This window comes from Rhagoletis pomonella, unplaced genomic scaffold (assembly GCF_013731165.1).
Source record: "Rhagoletis pomonella isolate Grant_MI unplaced genomic scaffold, Rhpom_1.0 Rhpom_scaffold_00001, whole genome shotgun sequence".
In the NCBI taxonomy this organism is placed as follows: Eukaryota; Metazoa; Arthropoda; class Insecta; order Diptera; family Tephritidae; genus Rhagoletis; species Rhagoletis pomonella.
In genome coordinates, this window is record NW_023458555.1 from 103106105 (window position 1) to 103130925 (window position 24821).

At 36.7% G+C, this 24821-nt stretch overlaps 1 protein-coding gene across 1 annotated transcript in view; it reads left to right on the plus strand.

Annotated features, from left to right (window-relative positions):
* Positions 1–459: 459 nt before the first annotated feature.
* LOC118749433 (dolichyl-diphosphooligosaccharide--protein glycosyltransferase subunit STT3B) overlaps positions 460–24821 on the plus strand; it is a 126295-nt gene continuing 101933 nt past the window's right edge. Inside the window, exon 1 of the mRNA XM_036484238.1 lies at positions 460–1946. Coding sequence (XP_036340131.1) covers positions 561–1946 — 1386 coding nt within the window. The 5' untranslated portion in view covers positions 460–560. The remainder of the gene's footprint in view (positions 1947–24821) is intronic.

Sequence of the window (24821 nt, forward strand, 5' to 3'; positions counted from 1 at the left end):
AATTTGCTGTGCCAAATGCAGAGTTAAATTTTGACAGTTAAAAAACAAACAAACGCTCGAGCGAAAGCTTTATTTTTGTGTTGCTGAAATTCTTAAAATTTAAATTTATTGTATAATTGGCAAGTAACGTACGCTTTTTTATGCTGTTTCAGCTTTCATTTTCATGTTCACTCCTTATTACCGCCAAGCAATATTATGTGTATACATGGTTATAAGCTGTCAAAATTTTACCTAGCCCCATGAGTTAGGTAAAATTCTGACGTTCTTATTCACCACGAGAAACATCAGATTTCTACTTTGATCCGTCAAAATTTTCTCTTTTCTAACATTTGGCACAGGCCCTATACTAAAAAAGTCCATTCCCCGACTCAAACGCAAAATGGAATTCCCCGCAAATCGGGGAATTCCCCAAAAGTTGGCTTCCCTGTTCCATGTATAGAACGAAGAATCGATATTTTCGATGCATCGATGTATTTACACATACCTAAGAAGTGTTTTTGATACGTGTTCATTAATTTAATTCTTTTATGCTTTAGTTTATAACGGGCCATTGTTTAATCATGAGTCAAGCATCCAGCGTTATTTGGCGCCGATCTGTCGGATATAGCAGTTTAATAGCATTCATTATTCTGATGATTGCATGGATCGCAGGGTTTTCTTCCCGTTTGTTTGCTGTAATACGATTTGAATCCATCATTCATGAATTTGACCCGTGGTTCAACTACCGCGCCACCGCTTATATGGTTCAACATGGATTTTACAAGTTTTTAAATTGGTTTGACGAGCGCGCATGGTACCCTCTTGGCAGGATAGTTGGAGGAACGGTATATCCTGGATTGATGATAACATCTGGTGGCATCCATTATATATTACACTCTATGAATATTCCTATTCATATCCGAGATATCTGCGTTTTTTTGGCCCCAGTGTTCAGTGGATTAACTTCAATATCTACATACTTGCTCACAAGTGAACTGTGGTCTCAAGGTGCGGGTCTTTTTGCTGCAAGTTTTATTGCCATCGTGCCCGGATACATCAGTCGATCCGTTGCGGGTTCTTATGACAATGAAGGAATCGCTATATTTGCATTACAATTTACATATTTCTTATGGGTGCGATCAATTAAAACTGGCTCCATGTTTTGGTCGGCTGCCTCAGCGGTCTCATATTTCTATATGGTTTCAGCATGGGGTGGATATGTATTCATTATTAACTTGATTCCTCTACACGTCTTTCTGCTAATAATAATGGGACGCTATTCGCCGAGGATTCTAACAAGTTATTCAACATTCTATATCCTTGGTTTACTATTATCGATGCAAATTCCCTTTGTTGGTTTTCAACCTATACGCACAAGCGAACATATGGCTGCTTTAGGCGTATTTATATTGCTGATAATTGTTGCAATATTGCGACATTTGCAAAGTGTTTTATCTCGGAATGAATTTCGGAAGGTATTCTTATGTGGAGCTGTCATAGCTGCTATTATCGTATTTATTAGCGTAGTAGCGCTAACTGTATTAGGAGTAATTGCACCATGGAGTGGTCGTTTCTATTCCTTATGGGATACAGGATACGCTAAAATTCATATACCAATCATTGCTTCTGTTTCTGAGCACCAGCCGACAACTTGGTTTTCATTTTTCTTCGATTTGCATATACTTGTTTGTTCTTTCCCCGTGGGAATCTGGTACTGTGTGAAGTACGCTAATGACGAACGTATATTTGTCATTTTATATGCTCTAAGTGCAGTTTATTTTGCTGGTGTCATGGTTCGCCTAATGTTAACTCTTACACCAGTGGTTTGCATTTTGGCAGGAATCGCATTTTCGACTCTATTAGAAGTTTTTCTTAAAGAAGACAAAACTTCTAAGCAAGGAGCGACATTATCTAATGTGGACGATCATGATGATACCAACATGGACAGAAAGAATCTTTATGATAAGGTAATACATTTTAATTTTATAAGTAAGGACTACATTTATTTATTTAATACAAGCGGATAGACTTATCCCTCTTTGTAGCTCTATAGAAGCAGACTGTCCAAACTGCAAACAAGTAATTTTTAAACAAAAAATAAAACTGACTTCAATTCTCATATACAAATTTAAGATTATCGTTAATCTCTTCATGATCCAATGATCGGGTTCAAACCAAATTAGAATGGGACCACCTGTAAGGTAACAACTTCCTTTAAAAAACGAATTATAGAAATCGGTTAACGTGTTCCGAAGTAATGCGGTAACATACAAAAAAAATCCGACGAATTGATAACCTTCCTCCTTTTTGAAGAGCCGGTTAAAAATAGTAATTCCTGGAAATAATAAATTTAATTATTTTTAAAAAACTTTTCCGCAATATTCAGAAGTAACTTTATGATTATAAGCTTAATGGTGCATTTACATGGTATGAATCAAAGCGAATTAAGGGTGTGTACAGAAATGCATCACACCAAAGCATCAGATGTATTTATTTCTCGTTCCCACGACAGTCGGGCCTACGTAACCGGAACGACCCAGATTTATATCTGGCCAAGGACTGTCACTCCAGCAACACTCCCCAAAAAGTCTTTGGGGAATTTGTATGCTGCTACAACAACAACAACATGTATTTATTTCTCGTTCACACGACAGTCGGGGTCTACGTAACCGGAACGACCCAGATTTATATCTGGCCAAGCACTGTCACTCCAGCAACACTCCCCAAAAAGTCTTTGGGGAATTTGTATGCTGCTACAACAACAACAACGTATTTATTTCTAAACTGCAATTGATGGAAATATGCAATATGCGCAACCACGGTTAAATGCCCAATTGGAACTTGGTTGTGTAAATAAGGCATTTGCATCAGTTATAATTTAGAAGAAAAAGAGACTGATGCTTTGGTTTGATGCATTTCTGAAGGCACCCCAATACAACGCTACATTTAAATTGTAAAATCTTCGTGTGCCTAATAGTAGGGCAGCACACGAAGCTATATCGGGATTTACTCGAGCGGCTTTTTCACCTATTGGATTTTGAAGATTTTACGATGGGATGACAAAAAGGTCAAGTGATGTTTTTCCTTTCAGCGGTGGGTGGAGGATCTACAGGCTTCCAAAAATGTAAAAAAAAAACAGTTACATGGATTTACAATGACGAGCAAAACTGTAACATGGTTTAACACTTTTTGTTTCAGCCACCGCTATATTTCCTACTCCTCTCTCATAATGATTTGAAGTCAATACAACAAAAAAAAAAACAGCAGACAAAAATGTAAATTAAGGCAGATGTCACAGTTTTGCACTCATATATTTTTAAGAGCTTTTTAACACTTCACGAAAAAAAGAACTACTAACACAATGTTCAGTACTCTTTTGCCTGTTTCAGTTCCTGGATGTAATTTGGCATACCTTATTTGTATCTTTGTAAAAATTCTGGACGTATATCCTTAGTTTGCTTTCACAGCTCATGCACTCGATTTTACGGAGTTTGATACTTATTAAGCTGTGCTTTTAGTTGATTTCGCGAATTCTCGATGAGATTCATGTCCGAGCTTTGTGGAGGTCATTTCAAATTAGCAAATTTTTGCTTTTGTATCCATCTTTGCGAACATATGCAGTATGTTTTGGGTGATTTTTCAGCAGAAACTCTCATTTTTCGACTACATCTTGCAAATTTTGTTAAAATATGAACAGATACTGTTCCTTACGCATAATTCGTACTAACGGACCAATAAAATTTTTGAAATACAACCCCAAACAATTAAGATCCTACCACTGTGATTCACAGTTTGCAGTACATGATGCGCTTAGGCTTAATTTGGGTCTTTGATCCAATACCATGCCTGGCCATCTGATTGAAAGCGATTAATTTAGTCTTGTCAGACCCAATAACCTTCAATTGAAACTTAAAAATATGTTTTTTATTGCATTCTGAACGGCCCAACATATCCCAATAGGCAACGGTTCGGTTTTCGTGCGATGCAGCGAAATGCTGTCACACTCGCACATGTATTATGATCAAATTTGCTTTTTTCTTCTTTATGATGCCTTTGCGCTCAATTTGGCAATTCTTCTCTTCGCTGTCTATTGATTTGCATTAAAGTTTAATACGCTTTAAGCGCTTCTGTAATAGTGGCTGCATCGCTACTTGCTTCTAAGTTCACAAGATATCGTACCGTAATATTTTTTAACAGACTTCCTTTGTCCTTGGGAGCACTTTAGGCTATATTTTTTCTCAGTCTTAACATTTTCAAGTAGCAAATTCCACAATTTTTTGACACTTTTCGTGCGGTCCCGCCTTTCCGCAGTAAATCTATTATTTACATTTATGGTTCCTGATTAACTATGTTATTTACTGGTGATCACTTCTTCAATAAAATACAATATAGAAAAAAGTCATCTGACTTCCAACTAAGTAAAAGATAACTGTCAAATGCAAAACAGAGTGAGTGCAAAACCGTAACATCTGCCTTGATTTACATTTTTGTCTGCTGGTTTTTTTTTATTGTTGTTGTATTGACTTCAAATCATTACGAGAGAGGGAGTAGGGATGTATCAACAAGAATATTCAACAAAAGGATGAAAGTCGTTAGAACTTGGAAATATAGCGGTGGCTGAAACAAAAAGTGTTAAACCATGTTACAGTTTTGCTCGTCACTGTACTCGACACATGGATTTATTTATTTATTTTTTTATTTATGTCTAACAACTAACTATAGTTATAACAGACATTAAGCAGAATATTAAATATAACTATCAGTCATTATGCTAAGTTGTCTACTTAAAAATTAAATTTACAAGATTACTTAAGCAAGATTTCAAAAAACCAATCAAGAATTTCAAACAGATTAGGAATTACAGAATTTACATGATATTAATGACTGGACATAAGATATCTTTGCAATTCTAATGTAGTTGCTCTAGTATTGGTAACATCTATGTCTAAAAAATTTCAAAAATAATTGAAGTCTGATAAGGTTCTGTTTATTGGCGAGTTTGCACCATAAACCGTTCTGTTTAGCCCAACCTTAAACGCGTCAAAACGACGCAAGTTACGGCTAGGAACATAAAAATGGATTCTCAAGTAGGGCCGGGCAGTCAACTTTTCCCGAGATAATACCCAATAAAAATGAGATAGCCTGAGAAGTTCTATTATGCAAAGTTGGTAGGCTAATTAGCCGACAACGGGATACATATGATGGCAATAGTTCCACAAACCTTAGTGAACGTAAAGCAAAGCGTAAAAAAACCTTTTGTACCATTTCTAAACGATTAATATGAACAGTATGTCTCGGTCTCCAAATAATCGCAGCATATTCCAATTTTGAACGCACAAACGCCGTATAGTAGTGGTAGTAGTAGTAGCATTTTAATAGTATAAGGATCGGTGAATTCTGAAGAGTGAAGCTCGGAACACTTTGACGACTGCAACTTCACGACGTAACGACAGCGACATCATTTTGTCGACAAATGTCGCCTTGAAGCCAGCTTCTTAAACATTTTGAAGACCTCAGCGACATAGCAAACAGCCGATTTTAAAGTTTGACATTTTGGTATATTTATTTCACAAATTGTGTATTTTTATTTAAGTAAATAAGAAAAACATGAACAATCAAGAATATGTGATTAATTTTGCGACAATTTAATTTTGCAGCACTACATCTACTCATTGTCGCCGGCAAAATTAGAAATAGATTTAATTTGGCGACGTCGACAATTGCAGTCCTGCAGCCAAGATGTCGTGCTGTCGTCAAAATAATTGTGCCCGTAAGAACGTGTGTATTTAAAATTTGACAGATGCTGCTTGTCGCTTGCTGTCGTCAAAGTGTTCCGAGCTTGACGTCTAACAAATGCAAGCATGGCAAATGAGTCAGCAATAGTTTTATTTAAGTGCGAAGTGAACGTGAGTTTTGAGTCGAAATGTACTCCAAGGTCCTTAATCTCACTTAACGAGTCAAGGCAAATATTTGCAATGGAATAAGATGTTGCTAAAGGTACTTTCGATTTAGTAAATGACTTTATGGCATTTCCTGATGTTAATGAAAAGCCGATTTTCAACACACCAAGTATAAAGCCTGTCAAGCTGCGATTGAAGTTCAGCCGAGTCATTTATGCATCTAATTTCAGAATATATTTTCAAGTCATCTGCAAACAGAAGAAAACTAGCATTTGAAAAACAGGAACTGATGTCATTAATAAATAGTACGAAAAATAGTGTGCCCAGGATGCTTCCCTGTGGGACACCTGAGAAAGCAAAAAATGGCTTAGACGAAACGCCATCGATAACCACCGTGCTAGATCTCATGCGTAGGTAGGACCTGATCCACTTAAGGAAGCCCGAATGAATACCCCTACATTCTAATTTAGTTAATAAAATATTGTGGGATATCTTGTTGTCGAAGGCTTTTGAAAAGTATGTGTATATCACATCAAGTTGAAACCCATTACGATAAGTTGAGAAACAATCCTCCGTGAAAACTGCAAGGTTAGTCACCGTAGATTTGCACGATACTAAGCCGTGCTGATTAGGGCAGATCAAATGTTTGACATTAAAAAAAGTTTAGTTTTATTAATGTTTTCGAAACTTTTAGCAACTGTGGACAATTTACTAATTGGTCTATAATTTTCAACATCGCATTTGTTTCCAGTCTTGAAAATAGGTGTGATTGACCTTCGCTTCCAGTCGTCAATAAACAGGCTTTCAGAAAGAGATTTATTGAATATTAGTAGTAATTGCTTCGCTAAGGAAACACAGTTTTTGAATAAGATAGCTGAAAACCCATCTGCATCTATGCCAGACGAGCTTTTTATATTTTTGATATCCTCAATAATATCATCTTCTGTTAGAGTAAGCGAACCCAGATCAAGAGTAGAAGACGTGCTCTTAGTGAAATTTTTACGAATATTTGATAGGATCAGACAGGATACGAAGTTGGACGAAAAGAAATCCGCAAAGAAATTTGCAGCCTCAGACACAGAAGTTGTATTCTCTTTTTTGTAAAAAACGGTCTTGGGTATACTCGAGCTTGCTTTCCTGGAATTAATATAGGACCAAAAATGCTTCGGACTTATTTTAATATCCGACTCAAAATCACGGATATAATTTTTGTAACGCTTCTTATTTAACTTTGAGAACTGTGATTTATAGTAACGATATTTTCCGAAAAAACATTGCTTTTTGGTTGATTTGAATTTTTTATAAAGCTTATTTTTAAAATTTTTTAGACGCTTTAAATCCTTTGAGAACCAAGGAAATTTATAAATTTTCGGTTTAAAAATTGGCACATATTTAGAACATTGATCAGATAAGTGGGTTTTGAATACATTAACACAACCTTCAACTTTGATATCCCAAGATATCCCAGTGTAATTCACCCAACGCATTATCCATAGTGGCAAAGTCACAGCGATTATAATTAAATGAAACAGTTTTGTGTACTAGGGAATCTTCGAAAAATTCAAAAAATTCGATGTCTAAAACCAATGGTAAATGATATGAATTGGGTGGGGATATCGAAGAAGAAGAAGGTTTCGAAATTTCAAAGTTTATATTGTACGTTACAAAGACGTAAGTCTAGAAGGCGATCCATATTGTTGCCGATGCCGTTTATTTGAGTAAGGCCAATACTTAAAAAATTATCAATAACATATGACTCAACAGAACTTTGTACATTTGAGGGAGTCAAGAATAAATTATTATCGAAATACGACCAGCTTACATTGCTTAAGTCGAAATCACCAAGCACACAAAGTTGGTTGTCCCCAATACTACGATGAAGAGCTAACACATTGTCAACATGCGACATGTATAAGCTAGTACAGCTAAGTGGAGGTATATAAGAGGCGCAAATATACAGCAATCCAAGGGAACCTCTGTCACGAACACAAAGTTGATCGATGATAGTGTCTTCGTTTTGAAGAGGTAGAAACGAAGCTTGGAGATTAGTACGACACGACACACCCCCACCTCGGCTACATCCGGTTTTGATGGAATCCCTGGTTTGTCCTTCGTACTGATTTGCAGGAACTCCCAATTTGAAGTTGATATATTTTAGTGATGTCTCAGTTGTATCCTTCTTTACCAGCTTATAGCAGGCAATTTGTTGCTTATCAACGATGACTTGATTCGCCACGTAATTAATAATATCAACTTCCGAAACCGTTGGCTTGAACGATGATAAATGGAGCCACTTGAGACCCGAAAATACTCCCAGATCATTATTTTCATTACGGCCAACCACGACATTTCTCCGCTTGGGCACTTTCTTTCGCGGCACATTAATCCAATCAGCACCGAGTTGCGGCTGGGTAGAAGCATTTAATATATCTGACGAAACAGTTGGCAGTTGTTTAGATGCAGATGACAAAGTATTAAGAGTAGCATTGATAACAGCAGCAGAGGAAGGTGAAGATGTATTAGTAACAGTAGCCAATGCAGTTGATAACGCAGTCGGCATTTGTTTAAAAGCTGATGTCAAAGCGACAGAAGTGACATTATTTACGTCAGCAGGAGAAGATGAAGAAGCATTGCTTTCTGTTATCATATTAGCTGATAATGCAGTTCGCATTTGTTGAGAAGCCGACGGCAAAGCATCCGAAGTAAAATTATCCGCCTCAGCTGGAGTAAGTGAGGGTGCATTGTTAACAATCACAGAACTCTCAAAAGCCGAAGATTCATCCAATGACAGAACATACGTTTTAGCAACCATGTCAGTTTGAGAGTGTGATACATTTTCCATAGCCGAGGTTGGTGACTTCACTCTCCGTAGGTTAGGAAAACCGTTTAACTTGTTTTTGTTGTTGTTCACCTTAACAGTTGATTTAGAATTAGCAACAACATCTTTTAGGGCACTGAATTCTGAACATAAAGTTTTTAAACATGATGGAGCATTTGTGTTCACAGTTTTTTAGATTTATTAAAGCAATTTCCTTATGAATTTCACTAAATTGGCCCATTATTGTGGTTACGATAGAGTCTAAGCCATTTTTATGCGTAGCCATGAAAGAATCCAAAGACCTTGTTAATTTTGCAGGCAATAACAAACACTCTGGGCAAAGATAGCAGATATGCTTATTCTGGTTAAATAGCCTGACATCATATTCTGATATTTGACCCACACAGCAAATACGGTGAAATTGTTTTTGACAAAAACCACTGCACGGCACAATTAAGGTATCATTTCGCGCAAATGATTTGTCACACATTCCGCAAGAGTCCATGTTAAAAACCACTAACAAACCAAATAGCAAGAGCAGAAGCTAAACACGTCCGCACTGTAGCGCGGTCAATGAGACATTGGAATGTGAGGTGTTAATAAAGTGTGTTGCCTGCCCGCCACTTGCTTTGCGTGCTGCTGTAAGGCTGTTGCCCTGCGTTGTTGTTGTTGTAGCAGCATACAAATCCCCCAAAGAGTTTTTAGAGAGTGTTGCTGGAGTGACAGTCATTGGCCAAATATAAATCTGGGTCGTTCCGGTTACGTAGACCTGACTGTCAAGGCAACGTTGCCCTGCGTTGGTAGTAAGCGGCGCACAGTGTATCATTTACATATTCTAGAAAAGATTAATTCCATTATTTATGTCGCCAAATTTGAAAACAACGTCAAGAATGTTTTTAGAAATGCCTGATAAATACGAAACAATAACAACTAAACAATTTTAATCAACGTGTATGGCGGGACGGGGTTCGATTTGGAAAATTACCGAGCACAATAATATTTAAACTTGTATATTTGAACTGAATCTCAATGTTTATTTTGTCGGTGTTATCTGATTTATGCAACAATTACTAAAATACCATTTTGGTCTTATTTGCTTGGGTATGTTCTTTTTAATGAATATACATTTTGGGATTTTAGTAAACTAGGACTGAGTATTCCATGTTAAAGTAAAACGATGTTAACTTAAATTTATTTTTAGCAATTTATTAATTTCATTAGGCCCGCAAACTCGTTATCCGCCACTATTCGATAAAGTTTGTATCTCAGTTTATTTGCCACTCCTCTTAGACTTTAATGAACATAATTTTAGCTGCTGGAAAGTGCAGGTTCTGATGAAATTTTTTTTTTCTGGCCTACTGGGAATTTCATTATCTTCGAGTAATTTATTTGCATTTTATCTCGACCGAGACAAATTCTTATATTTTCGTTTTGAATAGAGAAAGCCTGATTCATTACCTTTCCAATGGTATCCCATTTTTGTAAATAGAGTAAGAAATATTGAACTTATAACGGAATTTTGTTGACCAACTTGACTTTTTTATCGATATTTTCCACGCCCATAATTAAAAAAAAAATATATTTATTTTTAAGCCCATTTCTGTCAGTTTATAATTTCTTGTTACAGGGAAATTCTAAATATCAATTTTGGGCATTTTAGCCTTTGCAGTTAGTTAAATATTTCAGTTTTTGCATTTTTAAAAATTGCAGTTATATAATAGGGTGGCATGACCGTAACTATAAATTACCAATTTTTTGTAAAAAGCTTCGCCTATCTTATAACGTACCTTGGGCAAAATTTCATTGATCTATCTTCAATAGATTTCGAATTACAGAATTAAAAGCAGCTAGATGGGTAAAATCTTACACTGTGCGGCGTCGAGGTGGGTACTTGCGACCGAGCCACACAGCAAGGGCTCTCATAGTCCCTCGTCCAATCTCGCGTGGTGCGCAGTCTTGAACGTGCCATAAAGTGACACCAGCCATGGCAAGGAATATCCTGTACCGACACCGTGCAGATTGCCGGAGGAACTAGGAGTTGTTGGCGGCGGCGTGTGGGTGGTGGTGCGGTTGTGTCAGTGGTGTGGTCTGTTGTGTGTGTGCACACGTGGTGCTGTCTATTGTTTTGTGTTGTGATGCGGATTGAGTTGCTCAAGCGGACTCTGGTGTTTCGTTTTTAATATTTACAATGTTTTTCAAGCAAAATTATTTTGGATATTTTTTTATTTCTGTTTGGCCTCCTAACAGACTGTAATTCACTTATGCCTAGCATTTGTGAATTTTGGCTCGATTTAACATTTAACAGTGAACAGTCGGACAGTTCGGGCGTGTTTATGTTAAGCTCTTGCGGTTTTATTTTTTGCCAAATATAATGGAGGATTCTTGTGGGGTTTGTGACAAAGCCTTGGCAAGAAATGACACTGACATCGTACATTGCATTGGGTGTTGCAAAGATCGTTTTCACCGTGCGAACCTTAAAGGCCAAATATCTGAATATGATATGAATCTTTTTAAAAAGAACCGGAATATTGTTTTTCTGTGTAATGACTGTATGGACATTCCTGGAAAGCTATGTAAAGCCTATGACGCTGTCTTTACTTCGTAAACTCATCGTTTTTCTTACAAGTAGTATTTAACAGCAGTGAAATAATTCTTTATTCAGTTCAGATTCAGTAACAAGAATGAAGAAAAATTGTATTAAAATATAAACAGAACCAAATCGCTGTGCGAATTTCGTCGATCGGAGCGATGCCGCTGGGCGATGTTCGCCGCAACATTTCGCCCAGTAAAACAGAACAGATACGAAATTCGTATCAACTGAATGACAAACAAAAAATATAAAAATACAAAACCGAAAAGATGAATCACCAAATTTTGCCATTCTGATTATTGCTGATGATTATCTGCTAGAAAAACGAGGAAACAAAGCTACTTTTCCACTGAGATCTGATTTTATGATCGGCGGCAGCGGCAAAATTAAAAATAAATCTATTCTTGCCGAATTTTGTCAGACAAACTTCGTCGTCGTTTTGGTTGTAGGAAATCTCATATACTGCAGTGTGTTTTAATTTTGGCAGCGAACTTTCTTCCGACGAATTTCTCTGAGCGATTTGATTCTGTTTTTACTTTTACATGAAAAAAGTTCTTTGACAAATTAATAAATTAACTTGATGAAAATGCATACAGCAAGTATATGCAAATGTAAAGTAGTAGTATATCCAAAAATATTTAACACTCCTCCTCATTTGCATATGACGCCCGTTTTATCTCTTAGATATTCCAATTTTCTTGCTGATAGTGGCTTAGTCATCATTTCGGCTAACATTTCTTCTGATGGGCAATATACACAAGATATTAGCTGTTTGTCAACGTAATCCTTAACAAAATGAAATCGTGTATCTATATGTTTAGATCTGTTGCTTAAACGCTCCTCCTTAATCAGACTCAAACAACTTTGATTGTCTTCATATGTCTTAGTCGGACAGCTTTGAAAACAATCCATATCTGCCAAAATCTTGCGAATCCAAATTGCTTCTTTTGCAACTTCTGATAAAGCAATAAGCTCAGCTTCAGTTGTTGAAAGTGAAACACACGTTTGCTTTCTGCATGCCCAACTTACTACACCTCCATTTAGTTTGAAAATATATCCTGAGTTTGATTTTCTATCTATACGACATTCTGCCCAATTTTCATCCGCATATCCAATTAATAAATTATTCTTAACTTTATTATTATTTAATTGTAAATATAAGTTTTGTATTCCTTTTAAATATTTTAAAATGCGTTTAAGTTCCGTCAGATCTTCATTTGTAGGCATAGTTGTTTTTCTTGCTAGAATTGCTACACTTGCTGAAATATCTGGCCGGGTATTTACTGATATGTATAACAAAGATCCAATTAAACTTTGATAAAATTCATTATTAACTAAAGGTTGCGATTCTGATTTTCCATTTGAAATTTCAAGGGGATATTTAGAAATTTTAGAATCTTAATGCAAATTTTTCAGTTATCTTTTCTATAAATTGCTTTTGATGTAAGACAAATTGCTTCCCTTCTCTCAAAACTTCTATTCCAAGAAATGGATTAATGGATCCCAAATTATTTATCTAAAATTTTGAATTTAAAAATTTTTCAACATACCTTAAGTGTTCCTCCTTAGAAGCAGCTACTACCAAATCATCAACGTATACCAATAAATATATAATTCCTTCCCCGTTGATATTTTTCGTGAATAAACAAGAATCAGCTTTGCTTTGCTTAAAGTTTTCTTTTTCTAAGGCATAGGTAAGTTCTTTATTCCAAGCATTTGCTGCTTGCTTTAACCCATAAAGATTTATTTTTAATTTGCAAACCATGTTATTATCACTGACTACAAAACCCGGTGGTTGTATCATGTAGATAGTTTCGCTAATATGACCATTAAGAAAAGCGTATTTTACATCCATATGCACTATTTGCATGTTCTTTTCTCCAGCAATCGATAATAATATACGAAACGGTGATTGTCGAACGACAGGTGCATATATCTCATCGTAATCACATCCGTATTTTTGACTGAACCCTTGGGCAACTAGACGGGCTTTATTATATCATGATGATATTTTATTATTTAAAATTTTGAATTATTTATTCCTCATTAGAAAATTTTATGTATGTAGTTTGAAGCCTTTTATTTTAATGATTTTAAAAACTTTTCATTTAGAAATTCTAATAAAATCTAAGAACAATTGAACAACAAATAAAAATTGTACAGGTATAAAAGAAGAAGGTATTTAAACCCTACATTTACACCCCCTCCAATAAAACGACGAGTTAACTAATATTAGAAGGAGAGTATAAAATAAATATAAATAATAAAAAAAAATTGTGTATGCATATATATGTACATACATATGCATAAATACAGAAATAATTATCTAAAAATTTAAATAAATGTTAGTAATAACTAAAAATTTGTTTGGTTATGACAACGACGACGAAAATAATTAAATGCGCTAGAATGTTGTTGTTATTGCTGAGACATGATGTTGCTGCATCAGCTGTTGACCTTGTTGTTGATGCTGTAAATGTTGCTGCATTTGTAACGTATTCAATGGTTATTGTTGATTAAGAGCCTCGAACGCATTCTATGTTAAGCGGCACAACAGTGACTAACATTTGTGGTGTTGAACTTTTGGCTGTGGTCATAGGCGTTGAGGCTTGGCGGAGAAATGGACGGCTGCTGTTGCGGTAGCAGTGCCGGTAAATGAGCAGGGGGCTAATGCTTGGTTATGGCAGGTTGTGGAAATTAAGGTTGCAAAATTGTCCATGTGGAGCGATTGATTAACTGGACTAGTGACTTGTTTCCGAGGCTTGCCTTTGTTGATGTATATTGAAGGACATAAGAATTGCGTTTGTATAGGTTGATGTTGATTACAGTTGTGGCAGTTGGACTGGCAAAAATGTTCACACTATTGCAGCGGAAAGGACAACAGCGGATGCACATCGAGCTAGCCGCTGAAACATTTCGAAAGAGATTTGTTTCTCCTTTGATGTTGCGCTTTTCGTTGATAGACATTTGCTCTTCGTCATTTTTTGGTAGTCCAAATTACATATAATGCAGGATCGCCAATATATCATGATGATATTTTATTATTTAAAATTTTTAGTTATTTAATGCTCAATACAAAATTTTATGTTTGTAGTTTGACGATTTTTATTTTACTGATTTTAAAAACTTTTCATTTAGAAATTCTAATAAAATCTAAGAACAATTGAACAACAAATAAAAATTGTACAGGTATAAAAGAAGAAGGTATTTAAACCCTACATTTATACCTTTGTATATTTCCATTGAGGTCACGCTTAATCTTAAAAGTCCATTTACAGCCAATAACATTAGCCTTAGGGGGAGCCTGTACCAATTCCCAGGTTTGGTTTTTCCGTAAAGAATTCATCTCCTCCTCCATAGCTAAAATGCATTCACAAGAATTGTCTGAAGATATTGCTTCCTTGTAAGTCTTTGGCTCGATCATTCCATTTTCATCTACTAAACAGATATTATCATAATATCGCAAAGGTGGAACACCCTTAGTACTTCTGCCTGATCTTCGGGGAGCAATACCCTCATCCATGATTTGTTTATTCGTAATTTGTTGATCTTCAGCTTCATTATTTGTGCTAACTGTCTCGATGCTTGGAACGTTGTCAGAATTTACACTACAAAAAGAACCTTCAGAAGCATTTGAATTTACTTCATCGCGATTATACGATTCATCTTCGTCGTGTGCAGTAGCTTGAGAGACATATCTATTTCAAAAGTTGATGGTTTTTATGTATCCGCCTTTCTTCAACCTTCTTGCGATATACAAACTTATAATATCTGCTAATAGTATAGATCGGTTTTTCCTTTCTGCTACACCATTTTGTTGAGGACAATAGGGTACAGTAAATTGATTACATATCCCATTACGCTCAAGGTAATCTTTAACATGATGAGATTTGTATTCACAACCATTATCAGAACGTATAATTTTAATTGCTTTTCCAAATTTATTTTTTACAAATGCAACATACGCTCCTAACTTTTCAAATAAGTCGAACTTCTTCGTTAGAAGATAAACCACAGTATAACGACTAAAGTCGTCGATAAACGTCAGAAAATAACGATTTCCGCTTAGTGATGTAGTTTGCATAGGAACACATATATCATAGTGTACTAGTTCAAGTACAGCGGACGTTTTGTTATTACATTTTGTATTGAAAGGCTTCTTAGTAAATTTCCATTTTGAGCAAATATCACAGTAATGATGAATGCCACAATCAACTATTTGAAAATCGCTTACCAACTTTCCAGTTTGCGTTTTTTTTACCGAATTTATATCTCTGTGCCCGAAAAGTTTGTACCAATGATGTTGGCATTTTGTTGACGTACAGGATACTTGCATGGTTTGTTCAGGGAATGTCAAACACAATTGGTACAAATTGTTGATTAAACTTGCCATTCCAATTTCACGATTATCCTTTGTAAAAATTCTACAAATACTGTTATTGAAAGTTACCTTGAATCCTTTTTCACAAAGCAACTTCACAGATAGCAAATTTCCATTAAAGGATGGTATATACAACACATTCTCTACATGAACTTCTTCAATATTTTTGTTTTGATTTTCCAGTTTTAGTACGCACACTTACTATCTTACTATCAATGGTAAAACAAAAATTTTTCTCAACAGACATCATCAACGAAATGTGCCTTCTCCTTTCCTTGTTGCCTGTTCTTCAGTTTACAGCAATTTTTACGAATATACCCAATACCCTTACAATAATTGATTTTGCATTACCGCTGGACTTAGCATGTTTAGAAATCTTCAGGATTGATTCTTCATTTTTAAAACGTTCATTTTGCTTTTCAGATTCCTCTAGAAACTTGTTCTCAACAAGAGTCATTGTTAGATCCTTTTCATCACGAACTTCCAGCGCCGTGATCAGTGTGTCATATGTGCTCGGTAAACTGCTGAAGAGCATTGAAATTATCCAAGATTCCGTAATAGTCTCTCTCAGAGATTGAGGACGTGAAAACAGTAACTTCATTTCAGTGATGTGCTTTTCAACCTCGTCACCAGTTTGGAGCTTTAAACCGCATATTGAACGCATTAACTTCACCTTGTTGCTTAATGTTGCCTTCTCATGGTACTCTCGCAAAACACGCCAGGCATCCTTTGCGTTCTTACAGCTGCTTATCCGGAACATTTCCGTGTCATCAATCGCCAGTCCAATAAGAATTGAAGCATCGGTGTCTCGCTGCATCCAGGAGGCGTCTGGAGATGTAGGAACAGGACCTTCAACAACATCCCAGACCTCATAATTAGCTGCATTCTATATTTCCACAGCTCATAATTGTCACGATTCAATTTAGTAATCGCCAGCTTTAAATCAGCCATTTCGCAATTAATACAAGATTTCCCAATTAAATAAATCCTAGTTTAAAGAATTCTGCGATGGACCTCTTACAAATAGTATTTAACAGCAGTGAAATAATTCTTTATTTCAGTTCAGATTCAGTAACAAGAATGAAGAAAAAATTGTATTACATGAAAAAAGTTCTTTGACAAATTATTAAATCTGTGTTCGTATGGAAAAGTAGCTTATGTCGAAAGGCTGGCTTTAGTATAAATCGGCATTCACAGCATACGATTGCGAATGACTCACTCGCGCTTAACGTGCAAGAAGTAGTTCCGATACTAGCAAGTTAATATTCTTATTAAGTCTCATCAAACAATTCCTTGTCGTTTAAAGAATAAAGGGAATGCCGCATTATACTAAAGCCAGCCTTTCAACATAAGCTACCTTTCCATATGAACACAGAAATTAACTTGATGAAAATACATATAGCAAGTATATGCAAATGTAAAGTAGTAGTATATCCAAAAATATTTAACAGCTTTGATTCGATTATTATGACTTAACCGGGAATTCAATAAGTTATCTAATCAAGTTAAAGACATTAAACCTCAACTCTAGTGTTTGCCTAAGTGCGTGCAATAATAACTCTAATATCCGTTCGCCGGATTTGCATGACTTAACTGTCGCTTCTGCTGTCTCGCCGTCTTACAATGTATCACGGGCAAATTGTGCATCTGGTGACGTTGTTTGTTCAAAGAATGTGCAAGTCGCAAACAACAGCAACTCTAATAACATCAAGTCCACCAACAATGCAACCTTCGTCGTTACACATCTCTCCTGCAAAATGTTCTGTCGACGTTGAAGCTGCTCTTGCATTAAACGAAGGCACTGGTGGAATTGAGTATGCTTATGCGCCACCAGCAACCGAAGTCTATCGCTTTCTACGATTATATGCAGATGCTGCGGCTGCTGCTGTTGATACTGCTGCCAGTAAAGATGATCCTACTCGCTGACGTGCCAATAAGGCCAGCTATAACAACAAAAGCTCAAATCGTTCAAACGATCAGAAAAATGCTAAACCAAACAGAAATGATAAAAGCGTGACATCGTTGTTGGTTCGAAACTTGATGTTGCGATTCGTCTCAAATGGTTTCACTTAAGCTCGTTCAAATCCTCTGTAGAAACTAAAAATACTTCCGCTTATATTGCTAAGCATGCAAATATCGATGCTAATCTTATATCCTGCTATAATCTAATAAGAAAAGATGCTCCAAGCGAATCTATTAACCCTGGAAGTGCTTCACTCTTTTGACCCTGTCTGCGGGCTTGTTAGTCAAAACGACTAACACCAACTTTGAATTGAAATAACAAACATAAAAGAGTTAAAAAGGAAAATACATTTTATGAATTATAGTTCTTTATAGTTTTTCAAACACATTAACAAAATATTAAATACATATTCAGCCTTATCATGAGTTTCATTTTCCCCGTACCGGTTCACTTTTCGCTCTTGGTTTCCATGGTTTTACTATGGGCGGATGACAAATTTTCGGGTGAATTTTTTTTCAGGTGAAACTCAGGATAAGGCAGATTATTTTCTCTGTTACATATAATAAACAAAATGATAAATGACTTCAGAGAGAGGTACGAAGCGAAACATGGTTTTTGTTAGTCGAATCGACTAACGAAGCACGTCCAGGGTTAAACGAGTTAATTTCAAAATCGGCATTCCTTCGTCTTACATCAATAAGCTATTAGACTCGGAGTTATGGCCAGAGGAAGTCAAGATTCGTCCATTTCAAAAAAGGGCCCCGAGGGAAGCGAACCGTTGATGGTTATATTTGTCAGTAGTTCTAAGCTCTCTGTCTATTTTCATAATGTTGGCGGTTTGCGTACAAAAACAAATCGTGACTACACACGAATAAAGGCGCGCTAGTGTTTTGACGGCGAAATAAGGCGCGTAAAAAAATTTTGCGAAAAAAGATGCTTATGAAAAACTTCGGCGAAGTATGTTAAGAGTCTTTGACGCAGAAGTTTTTTTATGCGTTTTTTTCGCCGTCAACTATTGAGCTCGCGCGTTTATTCGTTTCTTGTGACGAAATGCTCTGTACCAATCAGCTGCAACACACGATTTCGACATTATCATACTTGTTGAGACCTGGTTAACTACAGATTCTGTATCCTCAGAGATTTTTGATGATTATTATGAAGTTTATCGTAAAGACCGAATACTGCAGCTTGGAGTAACTAGACGGGGCGGAATTTTGGTTGCAGTGTCATCTTCCCTCGCTACTCATGAGGTACAACTTTTTCATACTGGCGATAACATCGAGCAAATCTGTGTCGCTGTTAATATGGGTGAAATCTTTTTTTATTGTAAGTTACATCCCACCAAATAATGGTTACGACATGTGTAAGTCTCATATTGATAACATAAGCCTTATTATTTATATATTTATTTGTTTTATTTATACAGTCATTTGGCCTATTTACATTCACGTATATACATTGGAATTATGTATGGCAAAATTAATATATACTAACAGTAAAATTAAAATTAATGCTTAAAATAAGTTAACCTGTTACATTTTTTCTTCTAAGCTATATAATAGTTTATGTATATTTAACTAAGATACCATATTCTCGATGCTGTTGGAATGGACATGATTTCAAGCAGTACCGTAAATATATCACGTAAGACATGCGGTCTAAGAGTGTAATTTCCAGAGCCGCCACAACTGGGCGGTTTCCAAACCGCCTCTTATAGACTTCGATACCGGCAGGCGATCTGAATGGACGAGATCCAGAGTCGCGCTATTTGATCGAACGGAAAGGACTAGTTTCCATGCCGACCTTCTTATTTCATACATTAATGGAATGGACTAGATTCAGAGTCATCCAGTTAGTACGGATGGAAAGGACTAGTTTCCATGCCGGACCTTTCTATCTAATAGCCAATGTTCTACAGTGATCAAGTAGCAGACTTTTGAAGGTACCAACGTTTTCATTTATTTTTTTTTTTTGAGCTGGAAGTTCATCATAGCATTTTAATCCCTTATAAAAGATATTCTTCCTATCTATTTCCGTTTTATACAGCGGCAGCCTGAAGCTATTATTTTCGCTGAGTAAATACGAATGGGTTTCACTATTATATCGTAGGATATCACTCAGAAATCTGGAAGTCTACATTGTTTTATTTTAAACACGAATTTCATAGCGTGATAGAAAATTTGCTGTTTCATGCTCAGCCAGTTTAATTCTGCGATCATTTCCTGTATGGGTGTGTCGTACCGCTTGTTCAAGATAAATCGCATAGCCCTATTTTGCATTTTTTGAAGCTAATCTATTTGTGTGTCGCTTGCTATAAAAAAGATTGTTGGATAGTATATGAAATGTGGTTCAACTATAGATCTGTAAACCAAAGTCTTATACCTCCTTCCTAAGTACTTACATGATCTCTTCATGAGACCAATTTTTTGAGCAATTTATGCTACTGTGTAGTAAATATGTTCCTAAAATTTTAACTTTTCATCGACATATATATCTCTATATATTTAATGATTCTCACTTTCTCAAGTACTTCATCTTAAATTTTTAAACTATAGTTATCGGAGCTAACGTTAATAATAATAATAATAATAGATTGGCGCTTACACATATGTCAGTGTTTGGCCGAGCTTCTCCTCCGATTTGTGGCGTGCGTCTTGATGTTGTCACACAAAGCGGAGGGACCTACAGTTTTACGCCGACTCCGAACGGCGATTGTATTTTTATGAGAAGCTGTTTTTCATGGCAGAAATACACTCGGAGGTTTGTCATTGCGATGTTGCTTTGGCCAGGGCTTGAACCCAGGCACTGCGGAGTGGATGCGCGCACTGCTTACCACTACACCACAGCGGCCACCAACGCTAACGTTAGCTGCTCTAGATATGACCATAAACTGTCTTGTCTTGTTGACATTTAATGGAACGTTTAATGGGTTTACGCACAACCATTTATACAAACAATGAAGGTCTTCTTGCATTTTAATCATTGCATTGGGTAGATTACTGTCACTGAGGGTTAAGAGGGTATCGTCAGCGAACAATTCCGACGGTGAATAACCCCAAAATACTCGGAGTAACATTCGACAGCCTGCTCTCCTTCTCTGCGCACTCAACCGCTATTGTCAATAAAGTACAGAGCCGCAACAAGGTCCTCAAGTCGCTAGCCGGCAGTACTTGGGGCTAAGACAAAGAAACGTTGCTGGCAACATACAAGGCAATAGGCCGGCCGGTTTTGAACTACGCAGCGCCAGTGTGGTCGCCAGGGACTAGTAGGACGCAGTGGACGAAGCTACAGACGGTACAAAATACAGCACTTAGGACAGCGACGGGATGCCTCTTGATGTCGCCTGAACACCACCTGCACGGCGAGGCGCAAATGCACCCTGTAAGGGAGCATAATATAATGCTCTGCAAGCAGTTCCTGATCGGGAGCCACAGAAGTGGCCACCCAAGCAGACAGCTGCTTGCAGAGGAGCCCTCGCCTAGGCACGTCAGGAGGCATCTATATGAACTGACGGACGAAGTCCAGAGGTTCATTAGGCAACCTCTGGACCCGACAGCTTACAGACAGGCCCTGAACGGCATTCACAGGGACTCAGTCTCGAGTTATGTAGACTCTAGACCTGTGAATGCCGTTCTAGGCACACCACCCCCGGACATCGACGAGACGGAGCTTCATCTGCCTCGGGAGACACGCACAACACTCGCTCAACTTCGCTCCGGCTACTGATAGCAGGTTGAACTCCTACTTGAGTAGGTTGAATCAGGATGTGCCGAATGAGTGTCCGGCATGCGGAGAGACCCCACACGACTCGAAACATCTCTTCGCATGCCCGGAAAACCCGACAACCCTAACGGCCTTGTCCCTGTGGACAAACCCCACAGAAGCTGCACGCTTCCTAGGGTTGCCGTTAGTGGAACTTGACGACAACGACTGAGATACCAACCGATCTGGGCGGGGTTGTTGTAGCCGCTACAACAACAACAACAACAACAACCTTACAATACTTCAATGCTGAGTTTATGTCGTTGATATAAATATTAAAGAGTATTGGAGCTAACACCGACCCTTGTGGTAGACCAATATCTACTGCTACCTTTGTGAATAGAGCTGTGCCAATCACCGTTTGTTGCTTCCTATCAAAAAGAAAACTACGGAACCATGTAAGTTTCTATACCAATATGTTCGAGTTTTTTTAGCATTATTTCCCTGTCGATGGTCTCGAAGGCTCTCTTAAGCTCCACAAACACCGCCAAGATAGTCTTCTTGGAATTCAGGTCCTCCTGCCTTTGTGATAATATCAAGTTTAGCGCTGTTTCGCATGAGTGATTAGCCCTAAAACCTGACTGCTCCTTAATGAATATTTTATTAGATTCAATATAGTTTATTGGTTGATTTTTTACATATATGTAATACTCCTATATTGGCAGTAAGAGCTAGTACCGTCCGAAAACACTACAGTACAGATATATCAATAAACACGTACGAAAGAAAAGGAACACATACGTTTATAAATAAACATGTACACAACACATACACAAAAACAGCTCTCAGGTACACAATACATTGACAAAAACAGTACTAGACTGTCTCGCTTTGATTTCGGAATACTTACACTTTGAGAAGTTAGCTTACTGCCAATATAGAAGTATTACATATATGATTTTTTATAACCGTTTCCAGTATTTTTTCTAAGTTGGGAAGGGTGTTTATTGACCTGAGTTCCTCCGATTTTATGGTGTTTTTGACCTTTTTTTATTGGGACAATGGTCGAAGTTTTCCATTCTGTCGGAACTATTCCCAACTGAAGGCTTTTATTTACTAATAGGGCATAAAAGTGACCCATGTATTCAACGGAGTCTTTGATTACACCCTCGGATAATAAATTACTTCCACCAATTTTTATCTTGAACTTCTTCACTATATGGATAATATCATCTGTACTAATCTCACAAAATTTAAAGGTCCCTTGATTCCTGTTGAATCGGATCATAATTAACGTTTTCTATATTCCTATTAATATCTATGAAACTATCAACAAAGAAATTGTTTACCTTGTCAGCGATTTCAGTACTATTTCTATATACACTGAAGAGCAAAACTGGAACAATAGAACGGAAAGTTAAGTAGGTGGTAATGTACTTCTTCAGTTTATTTACTTTATGGTAATTCAAACTTACCGATGTTTAACTAAACATTTGACCATAACAATTTTAAGATTCGCATATGGAAACTCAGAAAAAAATGACCAAACAAAAATGAACTGGATTGTTCCAGTTTTGCACCCTCTTAGTATTTGCTGAATTTTATAATTCAAAGAGGAATTCTGGCTCATTTCCTGCAATTTCGTAATCAAGGCGCGTGGGATTTTCGCTGTGAGTGCTTTAAGTGCACAACCCAAGCAAAAAAAATTAAAAGTTTTTGCAAAACGGTCAGAAAGGCTACGCTATAAAGAAAGAAATCATATCGGCCAAATGTCCGTTTTATGGTTATCTAAACAAGCGATAAAAGGGCGGACCTCAGTCTGCAAGATCAAGAGACCACAAAAAATTGCAATTTGCTAGGCTAGGCATATTGGAGGGTCTCTGAATACCAAGAAACTTTGATTCAAAATCAAAAATTACTGCTTTTTCACCACAAAGCAAGTAACTGGACATTATGTAAGACATGGGAACAAGTTATTGCAGCACAAAGATAAAGAGGAGAAAGCCTGATTTGACATCCAGAAAATTTTTTTGTCAGAAACGCATTTTTACTAAGAAAAAACATTGGATGGTATTAATTTGAAGCGGGAATTTACAAGTTCTTCATAAACGACCACATTATTCCACCAAAATTTACTATTAATTAGGGCACGGGCCTAATTTTTTAACTCTGAGGATAAAATTAAACGTTTTAAGTCGGAATATTGGTTCAAGTGCTGTGCACCTGCATCAGGGATACGCCTAACGTCCCAAAATATTTAAACTATTAGGCTGGTATGTGTACATTTAATGATGTAGGGCCGTGTTACGCCTTAGGGAGTAAGAACTGTGGTAAAATCGACGGTAAAAAGAAAAGAGACAACAAATGAACATTTTCAAAGAATTTGGCAATTTCTGAGGATATTTTTCGCAGGTTTTTATCAATTTTAACAGGACAATGATCAGAAATATCCTCTGAAACTGGGGTATAAATCCCAAGTTTTTATAATCATGGAGTGACCTGCGTAAAGCCCAGAATTGATTCAACAGAAAACTTATGGAATTGTTTGAAAATGCCACTTCAATTGCGAAAATTCGCCCAATCGCATGCAATACCTTAGGCATGGCGTTGAGGAAAATCGGTGCGCGTTCTCAACAGATTTCGTCTAAAACCTGTGCGAAAGTATCCCAAGATGACCATAAAAGCTAAAATATTCAAATTGGTTATGGCCAATTTATTAAAAGTCAAGCAAATGGTAAAATTTTCTGCCGGGTGCAAAACTGGAACAATCTAGTTGCTACGTTTTTTCGCAATTTTCTTCTTTATCTGCTTGTATTAATTATTGTTTTTAAGGTCTTCTGATGAAATAAACATTGGAAATGTGAATTCCGAATATATTGCAAGAAAATGCTCATTATGTATTACTGTTCCGGTTTTGCTCCTCAGTGTATTTTAACGTTGATTAAAACTTCTTTGATGTTTTCCTTGTGATCTGTATTATTGACAAAATTCTTCAAATGTTTCCACACATGGTACAATAAAAACAGGTAGAAGCCAATTTGACGCAAACCTTCAAAAGTCGAAGTTTTAGGGAGAGTAAAAATAAAAATGAGCGTGTGTAAGGAAAAATAAAAAATTACATTTCACTGGTTGACGTTTTTAAGTAAATTTGAAGTTTAATTTTATTTATTTATTTTTAAGTTAAAATTTTTTAGTTAAAATTTGTTAATTTGTTTGTTGTTTTCTGTTTTTGATTTATGTGTTGCAGTGTTGTTGGAGGGACTTTCCGGCATAAGAGTCATAGTAACAGCACTTGGCATCAAACGTGCCTTTCCTGTACCTCCAGGTGCATTTATAAATTCTGCTGCTTTAAAATGTTTAACGCACAGCAAGGCAAGACGCTGCAGCTCTGTCCCACAGCTGCTTTCGCAACGCTCCTTACGCGAAGGACATTGAGGCACGTTAAAAATATTAGTGGTATCTGATTTATATTTAACACCACATAAAAA